At 40.9% G+C, this 18,532-nt stretch overlaps 1 protein-coding gene across 1 annotated transcript; it reads left to right on the top strand.

Annotated features, from left to right (window-relative positions):
• Nucleotides 1–254: 254 nt before the first annotated feature.
• UBE2D1 (ubiquitin conjugating enzyme E2 D1) lies at nt 255–17,370 on the top strand. Its single transcript, XM_032191355.1, has 7 exons — nt 255–318; nt 7,802–7,865; nt 7,959–7,990; nt 10,762–10,839; nt 12,420–12,525; nt 14,790–14,883; nt 16,475–17,370. Exons 1-7 carry the CDS (start codon nt 295–297, stop codon nt 16,518–16,520), a joined length of 444 nt encoding a protein of 147 aa, XP_032047246.1. The 5' UTR covers nt 255–294; the 3' UTR covers nt 16,521–17,370.
• The last annotated feature ends 1,162 nt before the right edge of the window (nt 17,371–18,532 follow it).

The following is an 18,532-nucleotide window of genomic DNA, read 5'->3' as shown; positions in this document are numbered from 1 at the left end:
GTTGCAGAGAGCAATAAGATCCCCCCTGAGCCCCCTCTTCCTCAGATCCCACTTCAGATCTCCGGGCTCCCCACTCAGCACTCCCTGGGCACCACCAGAGGGCACCCCCCCCCTCCAGGACTACATTTCCCAGCGCGCCCCGCGGCGGCGGACACAAAGAGCCCGGTTCCCCACCCCCACCCCCTCCGCCCCTCCCTCCGCGGCGCGCGCCGATGCCGTTCCCCGCCCGCTCCGCCCCGGCCGCGCTCCCCCCCCCGCCGCAGCCGTTGCCGCCGCCGCCGCCCCGGTCCCCTCATGGCGCTGAAGCGGATACAGAAAGTGAGCGGGGGCGGGGGTGGGGGGCTGCGGGAGGCCGCCGGTGCCCGCTCGGTCCCCTCAGAACCCGGCTTCTGCTCCTCAGCCGTGCCCTTCCGCCCTGAGGGGGGGTGGGGGGCGGTTGGCGGTTTGGTAAATGTCTGGTTTTTGTGTTTTTTTTTAACGGAAACGTTCGGTTAGCGCTGGGGTGTGCCCGCTGTGGGGGAAGGGGGCCGCTGCGGGCTCCCACCGGCGGCTGGCGGGGGGGGCTCTGGCTGCAAATCTTGTCAACAGGGCAGGGTTTTTGTCGCCCGATGCCAAATATGTAACCGGTGCGTGGCACGGTGCTGGAGCCCTGCACCGCACACCGCAGGCACAGCGGTGGCTCCTCTCCAGCTTCTGCGTCTTGGGGGGGTTATTCCTTTTTTTTATCCTGGTCTTCTTCGCTTCTCGCCTTCTCTCTGAGAATCCCCTGACCCTTGTGTTAGGTTTGTTCTGCATACCTTCTTTCCTCTTCCTTTTCTTTCTTCCTCTTCTTTCTTTTCTCTCTTTTTTTTTTTTTTTTTTTTTTCTCCTTCCAAATCCTTTCTGTGAAGGTGAGTAAAGGAAGTGGGAAGTCTTGTAGTTTTCTGACGTTTTTGAGGTGAAAAAGCCTCCTTTAGTGGCGTCCATACGTCTTGGAAAACCCTAGCTTTCTTTACTGTGGTGTTTTCAAACTTTAAGTTCAGTAGATGTGAAACCTATCCTGAAGTTAGCGTTTTGCATACCGTTAGCCTTAGTAGATTCTTCCTCTGTTCTCTGAAAGTCAAGAAGTGCCGACTTCAAGTATAAGATTTCCAGATTGTGCAATAGGCTTTATCTGAAACATGAAGAAATTCTGGAGTGGGAGCTACCAGGAGAGTTGAGATCGGTTTCAGTACTGGCTACCGCTTCTATTTGTCTGCAGAAAAGACCATTACTGTTTTTATTTTTATTATTATTATTATTATTTTCCTTAATTGCTATCTGCTGCCTTTCCAGGGTAAGAAATAATTACTGCTAGAGGGATTTGTCCAGCTGCCAGGCTCCAAAGCAGTATCATAACAAGCCACTTGCTGTGAAAGAAGAAAGTGTCAAGGAAGTTATTACAAATGGAAGATAAAAATGAAGGGGAGAAGTTTGAAAAGACAAAATATCTTGATGTCAGTGTAGTATGTAGAGCTTTCCTTAACATAATGAAATGGGGAAAAACTAATGGAGTAGATGAGATGTGTTTTTATGAAGGTTTGTTCATCCTGTCCAGCTCCCAGATGTTTCAGACAGGCTCTGAAGGTTGATAGCTGTGTCATATCACGAGGGTAGGAGGCGATAAGATCTGGAGTAGAGGAAATGCTGTAAGGATTTTATAGTTTGAGAAAGTGCCTCGGGGACCTCTTTGGAGAACAAAGCACTGTCAGAAAACACAATGGCATTGCTTGGGAACTTGTCGGTCTAGACGTAGTGCCTCTAGTTAAGCCTGGGTGGTTTTAGAGTGGCTCAGAAGTATGCTTTAACACAGCTGAGGAATTTTGGTGACAAGCTTGGTCACAATAATTTTGGGAGCTTGCATGGTCAGAATGATAGCACCTACAGAGGAAGCACAGCTGTAACACGTGTATACTAGAAAGTGTATTTTGTCCCGTGCCAGTTGGGACTCCAGTTTCTAAATAGTATTGCTGTTGTGATTGTGTTATTTCATCTTTTCTTTTGTTGGTCTGCCTTGAGGGGCTCCTTAAAGGACAAGCTGCAGACTTGAGGGCTCTGCACTAATAATGGAAGGATGCCTTGTGCTTGGGAGCTTTCTTAAAAAATATATAAACAAACAAAAAAGCAAGTAAATAACCAACAAGCAAGCTGATCATCCAGGTGTGTTCATCTTAGTGCTGAGGGTGGAAGAGCAGTGAGGATGTGAAGCCCTGCTCTGTAAGCATAGAGGTCAGTACTAACTCAATGACAAATTCATCTCGGAGTTCTTGGAAGGATGGGGGATTCTTGCTCGTTTTAAGCGGAGGATCTGGATTAGTTGAACTTGTCAATATTTTGCTGTAGCACGAAGGAGAGGCAGTTGTGCTTCTACACTGTCAAAAACTTCAGTCTGTGCAGTGTATGTGTTGTAGAATACAAGTTCCTTGGGGCAAGAGCTGCTTCCCCGTAGTCTGTGATTCAGTGATGAAAGAATAACCTGATATTTTGTGGATGTTGTAAAATCCAGATGTTGCAGATTATGAAGAGAAATAGTGTAGGTTTTTGCAGAATAACCCTCCCCAGCTAAGAAATCTTTATTATTACTACCCCAGGATACTGAGACACTTGGCTTTTGTGCCAAGTAGAAGAAAAATCAGACAGTTGTGTTAGGGACGTTATTGAATGGGTCAGTTCTGCCCATCAATCCCATGCAGGGTCATTTTTCTGAGATTCCTGTTGCGAATACTCTGGTTACCTACCTAACTGGGGGGTTGTTATCCTGTCAGTTCAGTCTTACAGCTGGGGAGCTTGTTTTCATCATAAATCCTGTACTTTTGGATGCTCCTGTAGTATTAATGAGCTGCTGCTATTTCTTATGCCTGTTAATGGCTCAGACTATTTTGAAATCTTTACAAAACCAGTATTCACTTGCTCTAGTTATCAGCATAAAAATAAATCGGACTTTTTTTTTTTTTTTGGGTAGAAGAGATTTCGAAGGCAGCAGCCACGTATTTTCTGACACATTTGAAGACTGGTTTAAAAATAGCTGTTGTTTTTAATCTTGTCAGTGCATAGTGCTGGATTGTTTTTCTCCCACAGCTCAGTAAGAATGGAAGCATTCAAACATCAAAATTTACCATTCAGCTATATGTTTGTTTGTTTCAGCGTGTTTCATACATGCCTAGTCTAACAGGACCTAGCAACTCAAGTTCTATGTTGAAAATAACTGTGGTTGATTAAATTAACCCAAGTGCAAGTGTTATCAGTAATTGTGGTTTAGGTTCTGACTTTGTTTAGCGGGTAATAAATGTGCTAAGAAAACTTTTTCAGTTCTGTAATACAAAGTATTTTAGTTTGCTTCCAAAACATTAGCTGTGAAATCACAGCAACATATTTTGTATCAAACAGTGTATCAAACCAGATAGATACTCTATCACTAAAACTTAACTTTGTATCGAGACGTGATGGTAAATGTTTTACATTTCCTAAATTTACAAAGAAAAGAAAATCTGTTAACTAGCCAAAGTCTAATCAGTGCTCTAGCTGCTTTTTGGACAGATGGTTCCAATCACCATTAATAGAGGAGCAGCAGTGAATGTGTCGACTTGATAGAAAGTACAGTGCTTTTTGTGCAAGAAACGAGGAGCATAGCTGACAAATTTAAAAACCTCTATTTTAAATAATGGTGTGGAAAAGGGCTCTGGTTGTGGTTTCATGTATTTAAAGAACTAAAATAGCTTTTAGTGATGCTGCCTGCGGTTTATTTCTGTCTTCTGATAGCCTGCAGACTTTTTTTTTGGACTTTTTTTTTTTTTTTTTAACTGCAACAGAGGAGAGTTTTTTTTTTATTTTTTTATTTTTTGTACTATGCTTAGAATATTCCCTGTTGTCAACGTACCTTTTCCAATCTTATTTTTGTAGCTTTTTAGGAGAGAATCCCTGTCTCCTTGTGAAGCACAGAACTGCTAGACTGGCCTCCCAGTCTTCACCAGCTTTACGATTTATGAAATATATTCTGTCATGTACTTTGTCAATGAGTGCTAGTCTGCACGTTCAGACACATTTCCAGCTTACACAGTTTATTGTGGTATGCGTCTTACATCTCTTAAACTTGATTTTTAAATTTTTGTCTCATGCTGCACATGAGTCCATGTGTTCTAGAGTGTGCGTGGGTGCAGTGAGGTGGTAATTTGGAGGCTGTGCTGTGTCCCTCCCCAGTAATTGCTGGCTAATATTTCTAACACTGTGCCACTCTTCCTTTATTAGCTTCACCCGGTCATGGATCCTGCCTGCTTTTGTGCTCTGCTGCTGTCTTCTGGTTTTAAACAGGAGAAGTAGTTTGCTGTTACACCTGTTAATTGCAACCAGCCGGAGGTATACAATTAATCATGTTTTATTCTACTAGGTAACATTTTTCAGTGTTTGAGAGGATTAGAAGGTTTATTACTAGCAGTGTCCACAGCTTAGCTCTTTCTTTATACAAGTTTATTGTGGCTGTGCTGGGACAAAGCGTGGCATGCGCTGAGCTCCTGATGGATGCTTTTGTGCCGTGACATTCACCACTGTTTGAAATAACTAATACTTCTGCTTGCAGCTCTTGCAGACAAAACTTTATTCTTTTTGTGTTCTCTCAGAAGATGTGGCCTTGGTGTATGCTGTAACTTGCAATGTTGAGTTTCCCTTTTGAAAAGGAATCCACACTACTTTGAGTTACAAATCTACTTTTTTTGTTTAGCATACATGCATCAAAGTCTTGCACCAGCATTTTCTGTACTGCTGACTAAAAATATCCGTGCAGACAAGGCCTTGAGGCAAGCAGACCTGCATCATGCTGCAGTGTTTTATAATCCATAAAACATGGACAAAACTGCCGGAACCAACTCACTTACAATTACAGAAAAATCTTTAGTGTTGACTGTCTGCAGCCAGCCTTCCGTGCAGTTTTTCTGTGCTTCTTGATGAGGTTTCAGCACGTTGTGCTTAGTAGCTCTTCGGACTTCTCGGGCTTCCTTTGAAGAGCATCTTTGCTGCTTTGTATTCTTATATTCCACACCTCATTCTTTTGCAACAGTATAAAGTCTCAAAGCAGTTTTTGTACCCCTGTTGTTCTAGGGAACCATCGCAGCTCTTCTGTGGTGTTCAGCTCTGGATGCTGGCAAGTCAGCATGACTTGTGAGGGATATCTCCTTACAGCATTGCAGGAGGTGTAGGAAAGATCGAAGCCTAAATTGTACAGCTCTCCAGATAATTTTGCTTTGAATGCCAAGCTTGAACAGCATAATTAACAGTACAAAGCAAAATACTTCTTTGATTTTTATCACAGCTTGATCTGAGCTGCTGTATGTAAAGGCTCAAACTGTTACTGTCAAATTCAATTCACAAAGTTTGATCACATTACTATTTGTATTTTCAAAGCCTATTGGCTTTAGTACCCCATTTCTTATGAACGGAAAATATGAATGCAGCTTGAATTGTCTGCAAAAGCCTTCTTAGTGTATCTGTGACCGTCACTCTCATTCAGTGAACTTGGCTGAAGAAAGGCTCTTCATCACTACTGGGGAAATACTAATGACAGGACTGGACTGGGCTCATCAAGCTGTGATTAAAAACATGTTTTTATGGGGGACAAATTTCAGTGCCTTCAGCCTCAACAAATTGCAGGTGTGTGCCTGAGGAGCCTTTCCCAGTTCTTACCATTTCGGAAGTACTCATGTACATATGAATGAAAATCAATTTGTACGGTTTTGGGGATGTTAAGATCTCAAGGAAAATATCTCACAAATGGAAGTACTGCTACAGACTTGTGACTCTAAAATTGCTTGCCCAGCAGCTGTGACAGTGGGTTGCACATGTAAGGAAACGTGTATACGTATTTTAGAGTCTCTGGATTAAGCTGTGTTTTTCCTCATCGTTACCTTTAATTTAGTAGTCAGACATAATTGCTATAAAACAAGATATTTTGGTTTTGAGTTCTCTACTTTGGCCAACAGTCTCATGTAGATGACTTTGGTACTGTCCGTACAAAACTTCAGCTTCTCTTGTTAGATCTTGGGCTGCAAGTTAGTGCAGACAGAGGCTGGAACTGCTCCGCTGCTGGCTGAGTCTCGTGATTCCAGGAAACTTGAGACTTGTTGACTTCTTGTGCTGGCAGTGACTGGGCTTTGCATAGGTCACGCTTCTCTGTATTGCTCCCTTACTGAAACTTGAATCCGCAGATCAAAAAGGGGACTAAAAGGCGAAAGCAAAATCCTCTACAAGTACGGTGCAAGTCTAGCCCAGAGCGTTGTTTCTGGAGCGGCGTAGAGTTTCACCAACGGGATAAAGCTGGGTTGGCGAGTCACACGAGCTAGCGACTGGAGCTATTTCAGTAGAGCGAAGAGCCCTCATGTCTTCAGTCACACAGCTGAAGGCATGCCATAGCAGAGCAGTAATGTTACTGCTTGCTCAGAGGTGGCTGGATATTCGTGGTGCTGCCTTTCCTTGGACCTGCGGCCAAGAGTTGACCTACAAGAAGTGTGCCTGAGTTTAGGTGCTAGGCACCTTGTCCCTGGTGAAGTGGGCGTCTCGGGGAGGGCACTGCACAAGTTGAAATGCTTGCTGGCTGCTGTAAACGGATAAATATATCACAGCAGTTGGAAGTGTGGAGTTGTAACCCTTCACCTTGTGCATAAAGCCTGGTCACGCCACATACACAAATTTTACACGACTTAAAGTTTGTTCTGGTTTACATGTTGATTTTTTAAATTGTTTTCTTGACTAATAATTTTTTGGGTGAAAGTGCTTCCACTGATAGTCTTTAAGCTAAACTTAAGGAGATTGTTGCAGGCCTTCTCCTGTTTGTTACTGAGTTAAATGTTCTTGGTAATGAGTTGAGTGACTTAGGACACATTGTTTAAGCTTATTTCAACTGAAGTATTTACACATGCTTGTTAGACTTAAAGCAGCATGGTTCCTATCAGCTTGGAATTGGAAAAAGTACATAACTTGTTCTTCGTGTAGTAAAACTTCAGATATCAAAACTTGTATATTGAATTTAATAACAAAAATGAACCTGCATTAATGCCTGGCTTGGTTTGTGTTTGATGTAGTGTTGATGACATAAATGAAAAGCTGGGTATCTGTGTAATTTAAATTATTTGGGACTGTTTAAACTTCTGTAAAATAAATCAGTTGACATGCAAAAGTTTCTCTGTACGCTTCTCTCAAACTTCAACTTTTTCCAGGTTTCTCTAGTAGTCACTTTTGAAAGAAAGCATGTAGAGAATCAAATCAAGTTATGTTCAGTAAGATGTATAGGTGGTAATTTCCTTTGGTTCTCTAGTTCACTTAGGATCCTTTGCTTTCCTATATCACCTTTAGGCAGTCTGAAAGCATTTTATGAGCTGGTTTAACTCAGCTAATGGATATAGATGAGGCCAATACACGAACCTTTTATAAAATCAGAAGCTAAAGGAATAGTCAGATGAGCACAAATTTCTAAATTAAGCAGTTAGTTTACGGGGAAATCAATAAACCCTTTTTTTTCTTAATTTCTTTCTGCCTCTAATTCAGAAGATCCAGTGTATTACAAACTTGGTTATAACTCCCATGCTTTCAGATGTTAATCTGTATAATAATGCCTTCGGCTGCAAACCTATCAGGAAGAAATCTTTCCATTATCAATGGGCACTTCACATTTTGATTTCTTTAAAAAATGTTATGGATCTATTCAATAAATTTCTGTGTTTTCACTTTTGAAGCGATGCTGCTCTGCGGTGTGTCTGTTCATGTAGATACACTTCAAATATTTGTGTTTTTCTTCCAGGAGCTAAGTGACCTGCAGCGAGACCCGCCGGCCCACTGTTCTGCCGGACCTGTTGGAGATGACTGTAAGCTCTTCATAGCACCTTGCCACGGCTGACCTTTTCTGGTGAAGGAAAAGCTTAGAAAATCTCTAATAATTTTATCTTTTTGATTTGCAGTGTTTCATTGGCAAGCAACTATTATGGGACCTGTAAGTATAATAGTTTGTTCCCCTTAGAAAGTAGACGTGTTTCCTTTTTTGTTACAGAAAAATTCATTTGGGTGTCTCTTAACATGGTAGTTAAGTTCAGCTGTGCTATGTACCAATTAAAGATTTGGGGTTTGCACTGTTGTTTTTAGTAGTCTGGCACTCATTTCTTCTTTAACTATTCAAAAAAAAATTCTGTAGTCTTCTTTCTGAAATTTCAGTTGACTGATTAAGCATCCCTAATGTTTGAATTGGTGATGTGGGCTGCACACTCAAGAGCTTGCTTTTCAGAGATCATCATTTCCGTTCTGAAAGAGAAATAGTTGAAGTAATCCTATGTTAAAGTTGTGAACTGTAAACAAGAGTGGTGTTGCACAAGGTGATTTGGGGGCTTTTAGAACTGATTGAGGGCTGTGATGTGGCTCTGGCAGAAGCTGATGGCTTTTGGGAAATGTCATCCCCATTTGTGGGTACTTTTGGTTTCTGTGTGAGAAAGGCCTTTTTTGGGGTTGAGTGAGATTGCTAAAGATGTGATTTATGACTCTTGAAGGACATGACATAAGAAAGGGCAATATATATTAAGAATGGAACATTCTGAAGGAAAATTGGAAAGGGTTTCAGCAAAAAGAATGAAGAACAACATGACCTGAGGGAAGGGGTGTTTATAAATACCACGTCAAGGAGCTTTGTATTCCTAGTGTTTTCATTTTGGACTTGGTAATTTTGAAAGAAGAGCTTTTGGTTCAGATACTGAGCTGAAAATTTGAGACACTACTTAATCCCGTGAGATGCAGCATCACATGGTGGAGAAAAGTGAAATTGTGGCTAATTTGAGACTATTTCTGCATTTTCATCACAGCTGCTCTGGAGCAGTAAAAGACCAGTTACTAGTTGTCAGTGATGTGATGGAGTTTGTGGTGATGCAGCAGCCACTCAAATTATTGTGACAAGCTTTTCTATAGGATACTTGTATTTATGCCATTGTTCTTTGACAGCTGTGTTCCTTCGCATACAGAGTCATTCTGCTCTTGCCCTTCTGCACTGCCTGAAGGTGAATGGCAAAACAGCAAAGAATATCAAAGAATATAGAGTTAGGAAAAGCTTGTGTGCTGATTGCCATCAGTAATGTCTCTGTTCTGAATGACTTTGACCTTACCAAGGGCAACACTAGCACATAAATCCCAACTTAAATTCTTTTTTTTCCAGCTCACAATTCGCCTTTCATACCTTGTAGTGGAAAATAGACTTTTCTTCCCTTCAGGTTCCTCAGATTTCTCTAGTTAAGGATAACAGTGAGCATCTCTTGCCAACCCTTCTCAGCCATAACCATCAATGGGAAAAGCTACACCATCAGCACTTTTGCCTTGAGAAAATAACCTTGTCTCGATAACATAAGGAAATAGGGGTACACATCCTGTACATCTTCTAATAGGCTGAGGGAAGCGCAGGACTATAGCTTTCCTTCAGAGCTCACTTCCTACGTGTGGAAGTAGAGTAACCTCTTCTGTCTGCACATCGTCAGTTTGATTTGCCTTACTTACCAAACACAGCGTGACTTCACTTCGCCTTCTCCTTGGCACTGAACTTGTCTGATCTTCATCTTATTTTAACTTTGAAAAGTCCATTTACTATGCATGCAAGCAGTCGTTTCAAACCTAACTGTGAGTGGCAATCTTCTCTGATGTTACCTAATGCTGGCTTCTTAGCGATACCGTATATAACCTGCCTTATGTTGCAACACTGTCTGCGTTTTGTGTGCATAAGACAACATGTCATAGGGGCCCATTTGTGACTTTGCTTCTTCAATTCATCTCTAAAACTGCAATTTTTGCTCATTTCTAAGGTAAATGTTTTATAAAAAAATAAAAATAAAAATCTGCATTTACTCCCATAAGAAAACCCCAAACTTCTCCTGCAGCTTTGCTGAGACTGAGTTCCTGTCTTGCTGTTTTAAACTTCTTGAGTAACGAGAGAGATTTTTCTTCTCCTTCCCTTAATTTGAACCTGAAGCGCTGCTCTGTCATTTAGCATTAAGACTTTTTTCCCCACTTTTCTAGTAAATAAAAATGAAAGATTTCTTCAACAGCTGACTGCAACAAAGTTATTTCTATCTATAAACTGTGTGCAACCTGGACATAAACCTGTGCACATGTTCTCTAACAAAATGCATGTTCACAGATTTGTACAGGTCACAAAGATGTTGTGTGTTTTAAAACTCCCTGATGTCATCATGATCACCTGAATTAAGTTGGAAAATCCTACTCTTTGCATCTGCAAAGAGAAACCACTTCATAAGGTAAGTATATTTGTAGCTTAACGATGGAGGAAGATCCTGAAAGTAGCAGAGCAGCTGTGGTGTTGTACCGAGACAGGATTTGGAAGACCTGCTCTTGGTCCCCTTGGTGCCATGGAGCTGAGCTTCCAGGAGTGCCTCACAGCCCAGATACTGAGGAGGGAGCTAGTTTGGAGCTGATGGATCAGCAGTTTTGTAGCTCCACCAGTCAAACGCTGCTCCTCTCCTTCCCCTCCCTGAGAAGGGCAGCGCTCAGTAGCCGCGTTGTGCTACTGCAGTAGTAGCCACGGCTGGCTCTACTGTAGCGTCGCTGGCCAGTGGGAGGGTTTGGTATCCTCAGTACACTGTGGGCTGCATACTGGGGATAAAAAATGAGTTTTCTAAGTTACTCATCCATTTGGGAGGTTCTCTGCATTCAGAAGAGAAGCTCCACAATAACTGAAATACATTAAGGGGCTTTGTTTCTTTTCTTTTTTTCCAGCCTGATAGTGCATATCAAGGGGGAGTATTTTTTCTCACAGTACACTTTCCAACAGACTATCCTTTCAAACCACCAAAGGTAAGTCCTTTGTCTTCAAACTTCCACAGTTTTTAGGTCAAAACTGTGTCTATATTTTAGCTGTCTGGGGCTTTCTTTTGGGAGTTGAAACCAGAAGGCCAGTGACAGGGTACATAGGGGATGAGCTGAATCCTAAAGCTGGGTGATAGGATGAGAGGTTGTACAGTATGCTGGGTTGGATATGGCACATCAAATATGACTGGAAATGAAGGGACACTGTGAAGACTTGCAGCACTTGCAGGGCAAGCAGGCGATCAGGCCCAGTCAGCATGGGTTTATGAAAGGCAGATCCTGCTTGACGAACCTGATCTCCTTCTATGACAAAGTGACGCGCTGGGTGGATGAGGGAAAGGCTGTGGATGTGGTCTACCTTGACTTCAGCAAGGCTTTTGACACCGTCTCCCACAGCATTCTCCTCAAGAAACTGGCTGCTCTTGGCTTGGACTGGCGCACGCTTCGTTGGGTTAGAAACTGGCTGGATAGCCGGGCCCAAAGAGTTGTGGTGAATGGAGTCAAGTCTAGTTGGAGGCCAGTCACTAGTGGCGTCCCCCAGGGCTCGGTGCTGGGGACGGTCTTCTTTAATATCTTCATCAGTGATCTGGATGAGGGCATTGAGTGCACCCTCAGTAAGTTTGCAGATGACACCAAGCTATGAGCGTGTGTCGATCTGCTCAAGGGTAGGAAAGCTCTGCAGGAGGATCTGGATAGGCTGCACCGATGAGCTGAGGTCAACTGCATGAAGTTCAACAAGGCCAAGTGCCGGGTCCTGCACCTGGGGCGCAATAACCCCAAGCAGAGCTACAGGCTGGGAGAGGAATGGTTGGAGAGCTGCCAGGCAGAGAAGGACCTGGGAGTGATGGTGGATAGTCGGCTGAATATGAGCCAGCAGTGTGCTCAGGTGGCCAAGAAGGCCAACGGCATCCTGGCTTGTATCAGGAACAGTGTGACCAGCAGGGCTAGGGAGGTGATCGTCCCCCTGTACTCGGCTCTGGTGAGGCCGCACCTCGAGTACTGTGTTCAGTTTTGGGCCCCTCGCTACAAGAAGGACATCGAGGTGCTTGAGCGGGTGCAGAGAAGGGCGACGAAGCTGGTGAGGGGCCTGGAGAACAAGTCCTACGAGGAGCGGCTGAGGGAGCTGGGCTTGTTCAGCCTGGAGAAAAGGAGGCTCAGGGGCGACCTTATTGCTCTCTACAGATACCTTAAAGGAGGCTGTAGCGAGGTGGGGGTTGGTCTGTTCTCCAATGTGCCTGGTGACAGGACGAGGGGGAATGGGCTTAAGTTGAGCCAGGGGAGTTTTAGGTTAGATGTTAGGAAGAACTTCTTTACTGAAAGGGTTGTGAGGCATTGGAACAGGCTGCCCAGGGAAGTGGTGGAGTCACCATCCCTGGAAGTCTTCAAAAGACATTTAGATGTAGAGCTTAGGGATATGGTTTAGTGGGGACTGCTAGCGTTAGGTCAGAGGTTGGACTCGATGATCTTGAGGTCTCTTCCAACCTAGAAATTCTGTGATTCTGTGGATTCCAAACGTAAAAAGCAATTTCATATTACTTGTTATTTTTTCACTGTTTTTTCAATTCCAGATTGCTTTTACAACAAAAATATATCATCCAAACATAAACAGTAACGGGAGTATTTGTCTTGATATCCTGAGATCTCAGTGGTCACCAGCTCTGACTGTATCTAAAGGTAAAGTCACAGATATGCTAATAGTTTTATGAATTTGCATACGCTGCCATGTTTTTTTTTTTCTGGTGTTACTACACTGTCCAAGGGTACCAGTGAGAACAAATTTATCCTGCATGTTACAGCAGCGGTAATTCCATTGGAATCCTTGTTATGATCCAAGATCTCACACAGTTTATTTGGAGTGTCGCATGACATCATACATTATCTGCATGGCAAGGAAGTGTTCTAAACCAAATTGGGTGAGATAAAAAATGTCCAATTAGGCTGAAGTGCAGCTTCTGTATTATAACTGACTGCAGGCAGAACTGAAGAGAAACTTCTGAACAGAGCTGCAAAACCAAATGAATTTGGATGTAAATGGAAAACCCCAATACTGCCATGTAGGGAAGCCTCTTGGATTGCTTGTGATTGCCTGAGCGTGCTTATGTGGGCTAAGATCTTAATTACACTTTATTTTGAAATTTAATAAGTTTTTGGATTCCTCTGTAAGATGAATTTTAAAACATAACTGTTCTCTAAGTCATCAGTAAAAGACTTAATAGAATACTGTAATCTTGTAGTTAAATTTTTCTCAATTTGAACACTTGATATTTGGAACATTGTGGTTACGGTTAATTAGTTCTTTTGTTGTAGGCATTTTGTGTTACTTCAAAAGCTGCTTAAAATGTGGCTGCAGTTTTTCTCACCCATATTTGAAATTCTTAGCCATGATCTTAGTCATATTACAGACAGTTATCATATTGCTCAAAAGATTAAACAGTATCACATCTTGCTTTTTTTTTTTTTTTAAGCTCTCTAAACCATGTATCTGTTTTAGAACAGTGTCAATGCATTTGGGGTATGAGCAAGGAAAGCATTGTTAGTCTTTGTCCCATAGAAATTGCTTTATGCAGGTGCAGTTGTTATAGATGATTGGAAAAACAACTTCTGCTCATGCATACCAACCATACACAATAATTTCAGTAGCTAAATAAAATACAATTTTAAAGGTGTTTTCTCATGTCGCTGTTGAAGACGTGAATTACTATTGCATGTAGCTCATGCTAGCTTTCCACAGAACTTGCTTGTTGTATTGCTGAGCAAAAATTGCTTCCTAGTTATTCAGAACGTATTTAGTTGGCACCTAAATCTTGTTTACCAGTTGGTATTTATCTGATATCTGAGTTTTCAGATCTTTAGCACTTTTCTGTAAGTGTGTTTACTTTTTTTTGAGTGTTCCTTCAGCTCTAAAGAAGAGCAGCCTGCAGGTCTTGTGTGATTTGACTTGACCTGCTTTTAACACGTATACATTTTGTGTTTCTTGAACTGGAAATCAGCTCAGTGGCTCATGGAAGAAATTTCTCATTTACGGTTCTTATTTTAGTGGATCAAAGGATTATGCCATACTGATAGCACCTCTGATCGGTGTCACTGAGTGTTGTAACCTGATTTTCCAATGTTACTGGTGTATTTGGCACCTAATAAAGTGAAGTATGTCAAGTATGTCAGTATGAGGCTTGCTACTGCTGTAAATGAATGTTAGTCCAAGCTTTTTTGTAACAAGACAAAGCAAGGGGAAAAAAAATCATATTCTACAGCAGATTCTTACTGTAGCATCAAATTCCCTTTCACAACCTATAGTGAATTGTTGAAGTGAGTGCTTTTGGTATCCATGTTAGTTCTGAGTTTAAAATTGAAGTTACCTGAAATATGTGTGTTGAAGGTGTTAGAAAAATCAAATGTCCTCAGATAGATACCAGGAATCAAAACTAGAATCATAAGTGAGTACCTGCATAAAAACCTGATAAAATGTTTCCCCAAGTGGAAGCGTCACATCCATCAAATCAAGTGAAATGCTCATATGAAGGAGAGAATAACAGCACAGAAGTGGAGAAGGATGTGCACAAATCCAGTGTTACATGGTAGTGTAATATTAGTGATAATTTTAAATAATTGAAGATGTAAGGGCTTCGTTTGAACGTTGATATGTAGCTATGCACTCTGTAGTTTAATTTTCATAGGTCAAAACATGGGAGAGAGATAATTCCCAGAGGTATAAGTGCATGGATTGTGAGTTCTCTAGGCTGTTATCAAGTGTTGTTTAATGCCTACATAAAAAAAAATGGTGCTGTATTAATGCTTCTGAGCAAAACTGCTGTCCAAAACCTTAATACTGATATGCATTCTCTTTCTAGTCTTCCTTTTTCCACTTTCTGTGTGCTGGAATATATTAAAGGATTATAGAAATGAACTAACTTGTTTAATCTAGTGTCTCTTTTATTTAGTTTTATTGTCCATATGCTCCTTACTTTGTGATCCTAATCCAGATGATCCTTTAGTACCGGATATTGCACAGATCTACAAGTCAGACAAGGAAAAGTGAGTATGACATAATTATGTGTATTTATGTGCATGCTACTTGCAGATAGTGATTGGCTATACAACTGTTTACCTTATTTAAAAAAACAAAACAAAACACAAAACTCTTTACATAGATTTCTACTGTATAGAGGATTAGATATTTAAATCTTGAAAATATCTATTGGTAGAATGGCAAGCAGGAACCTGTAGGTGTACACAACTGTTGGATATTTAGTTTTATGCAAATAAGTACAAAAATATCATACATTTATGCTGTGTGTTAATATTTATTTTTCATTACATAAAAAAAAAAATCCCACGTAAGAATTATTTGTTGTCACAGCTTCATGAAGATTTGAGTATTGCTTTTACATTCAGGACTGGATAGAAAAGGAGGGAGGCAGAAGTCACATGGAAGTTTAAGGTCTAGTATTCTTCACTTGAGTGAGAATTATTGAAATGATTTTTTTTTTCTGACAGTTCAAAATCTGATACAATCAAATCATGTAAGCCACTTTTGAAATGCTTGAACTGTGGCTTGTTCTGCAAAGCAAATTGTTCTCAAGTTGAGGATGTTGTGCTTCAGCTTCTGCCCACTTGTGTCTCTGGTTTTATCCATCCACTTAGTAGTATTTTCAGCCTCCTGTTTGTAAAGGAAGTGAACAAGGGATATTTCTCCATCTCCACAACTTGAAATTGAATCATTGTAACAGAAAGTAGGGGAAGATTGAATTCTTGACTATAGCTCTGTCTCTTTATGGTTTTCACCCACTGAATTTTCACTATCCTGTTAGATTTGAGAAGTGAATAATGGGGCTGGTTACCCCTGAGTGTATAACTGAAAATCCAAAGACTTGGATGAGAACATATTCTTAAGAGCAAACTAAGTTAGTACAGGAGTTGGTATATTGATCTTGAGAAGTGATTTAAAAAAATAAATACATAAAAAATTGCCAGTGTTTCCTCTGGAGGACACAGAAAAAAGCGAATCTAGTCTGAAGAGCAGAATGTTAGCAAGTTCAAGGACCAGAGGTAAAGTTGCGGACTCTCCAGGGATGCATCCTTCTGAGAGTGCTGGTTAACTTCATACCAGAAGGAAAAGACCTGACACTTAAAATCTAGTCGGAAATGCTTTTCAGGAAATTTTCCTTTCAAGTTCTGAAATGTAGGTGGAAGTGTAGAATGGAGAATAACATCGCTGTGCCTTCCATCTGCATCCTTTCCAATGCCAGTTAATGATGCTGAATTTTATGCAAATTAAATGTGTGAACTTTGTTAGACTTTTAATAGCATACACATTTGGGAATAATTGGCAACAAGCTCCTGTTAATGTACAAGTAAGGAAACCAGCTGTGAAATGCAAGCTAAGCATGCACAAGGATACTCATTTAATACAATCCTGTAAAATTGGTTTTGAGTCTAAATAGCTTTGAGAGGTAACCTTAACTGAACACATAGTGCATATGTTTCTTGGTTCTTAGACATTTTAACTTGGAATCGATGCTAAGAGATTAAAAGCTCAATAATGTCTGTATGAAGTAAATACATGGGCCGCTGTCTGTGCATCACTAACAGCTCTTCACTCAATGCCTTCTTTCTGCACATACAGATACAACAGACACGCAAGAGAATGGACTCAGAAATATGCAATGTAAACTTGTGAAGACTTTTTCATATACCACAGAGTACTGTAAATTCTAGTTTTTTTTCAAACTTAGAAGGAAATGGAGCACAGTTTACTGTTTTAATGTACCATAATGCCCCTTGAATTTTTTATTTTTTCACCCATGTAAGTGTGTTTCTGGAGCAAGGGAAAACAAACTTCCAAAAGTAACCTTAGGACTGTGATAAGAATATTTATCCTCTTTGTATGCTTTGCAGAAGACATTTATTATGGTTTTTAAGAGTTGGACATCTGCATCTTCAAACTGTAAGATCCATAATGCAGTTGTAAAGCAACCAAATTATTTTTGCTGGAAAAAAAGTAGCTGTTTTTACGTGATAAATACTGTATGTGTGTCCTTAAGATATGTTGTCCGTTTCATAAGTGTGTTCAAATTTCATTTTGTTAGTTCACTTATATAATATGTATTTTTATTGTATAGACTAAATATATTTTATTTGCCATGTAAGTCATTTCATTTTAGACTTACTTTCTTGTGCACAGTATTGACAAGATACAACTGCTAGTAATGAAAATAATTGGGATATCCTGCCCGTTAGGATGTCCTAATGACTGACTGCAGATTTCTTAAAACCTAAAATGATCTTTGCACTGTAATTCTTTGTACGCTGATTATGGAGAAACACTTGTTTTTGATTCTGTTGCATACTTGACTTAATTTTATTGCAATGTGAACTAATTGCACTGCTATGTAGAAAGATATGTAACCTTTTTGTTGCTATTCACGACTGATTTTTGACATGTGGGCAACATAACACTCAGACCTTTTACAAATCTAAATGTAGCCTTTTCCATATAAATAAAATGCATTTTCTACTATTTGTCTTGGCTGTTTTTTAGAATCATGCATACCCTTAAAGTGCTTGTTCTAACATTAGGGATTCAAAATATGAAGTGTGCATGTGCATTGTAGACAAAGGGAGATGAACCCATGCATCAGATACTATTTAGATCTGTGTTGCAATTAACTTTTATGCAAGATTAAGCCTAATTTCCTTAGCATGTTATGCCCACTGCTTTATGTAGGATTTCAACCTGTTTAATCACCTACTACCTGCATTTTAATGTATGGAGGAAATACCACAGATGCTTGAACATCAGATGTGCCAGTTAAGGGGGCCTGTTTGCAATACCAGAATGTCATGGTAAACTTCTCACACTTGAAGCTAACTTAACACATTAACTGGTTTTGTGCATGCACACTCGAGTAACAGTGGTGCTGGCGAGGGGTGATCCTTCCTTCGAAACTAGATGAAAACCAGAACAGCTCCAAGGGCCTGCTGTAAATTCTTCTCAAGTATCTGACAGCAGAAACGTGACTTGTTTTTTTTCTCTGTGCCTTACAGATGAAGCAAAAGTGACTTGCAGTTGGGAAAGTTGTCATCATAAAATAGCTCTGTAAGACAACAAAAATGGTTTTTATGTGTTTGTAATGAATGCTAAACTGGAATTTGGGGTGGGGGAGGGAAAGCATGCACTGGCCCTAATGGCGTAAGTTGGTCTCATGCAGGTAAATGTCACTTCAGCGCTGATTTTATCTGACATATCAATGAGTTCTGAAATGGAAGTTTGGTGGAGGGTGGCTCTGTTAGTTTTTAAAATATCTGTTCACTTCAGACTGTAAACTGAAGAAATGTTTCGGTTTGTTATTAAAATGAGTGTTTTGGTACACGTGCTCTAGACTGGCAGACGTGGTGGTTGAAACCTTGGAGCACACTGTGATGGTTGAAGAGCTTTTATTTCTGTTAGCTGAGTAGAAATACGCCTGTAGAAGTGATCTAAATGTTCTAAGTACCTCTCCTGAGCCATATGGAAGTTTGACGTGCATCTTGCCACTCCCTGTCCTCCGCTGTGCAGACTGTAAAGCTGGGGGCTGTTTGGAGCGGGTTGTACTGCAGCCGGTCCTCCTGTGTGAGCAGCTTCCCATCACCCTGCGAGATCAGCAAGCCGAGCGCCTCTGATTTCTGTCTCCAGCTCATTTTC

This window comes from Aythya fuligula, chromosome 7, assembly GCF_009819795.1.
Source record: "Aythya fuligula isolate bAytFul2 chromosome 7, bAytFul2.pri, whole genome shotgun sequence".
Lineage (NCBI taxonomy): Eukaryota > Metazoa > Chordata > Aves > Anseriformes > Anatidae > Aythya > Aythya fuligula.
Note: the sequence above shows the minus strand (reverse complement) of the source record. Positions and strands in the feature narration are given on the sequence as shown.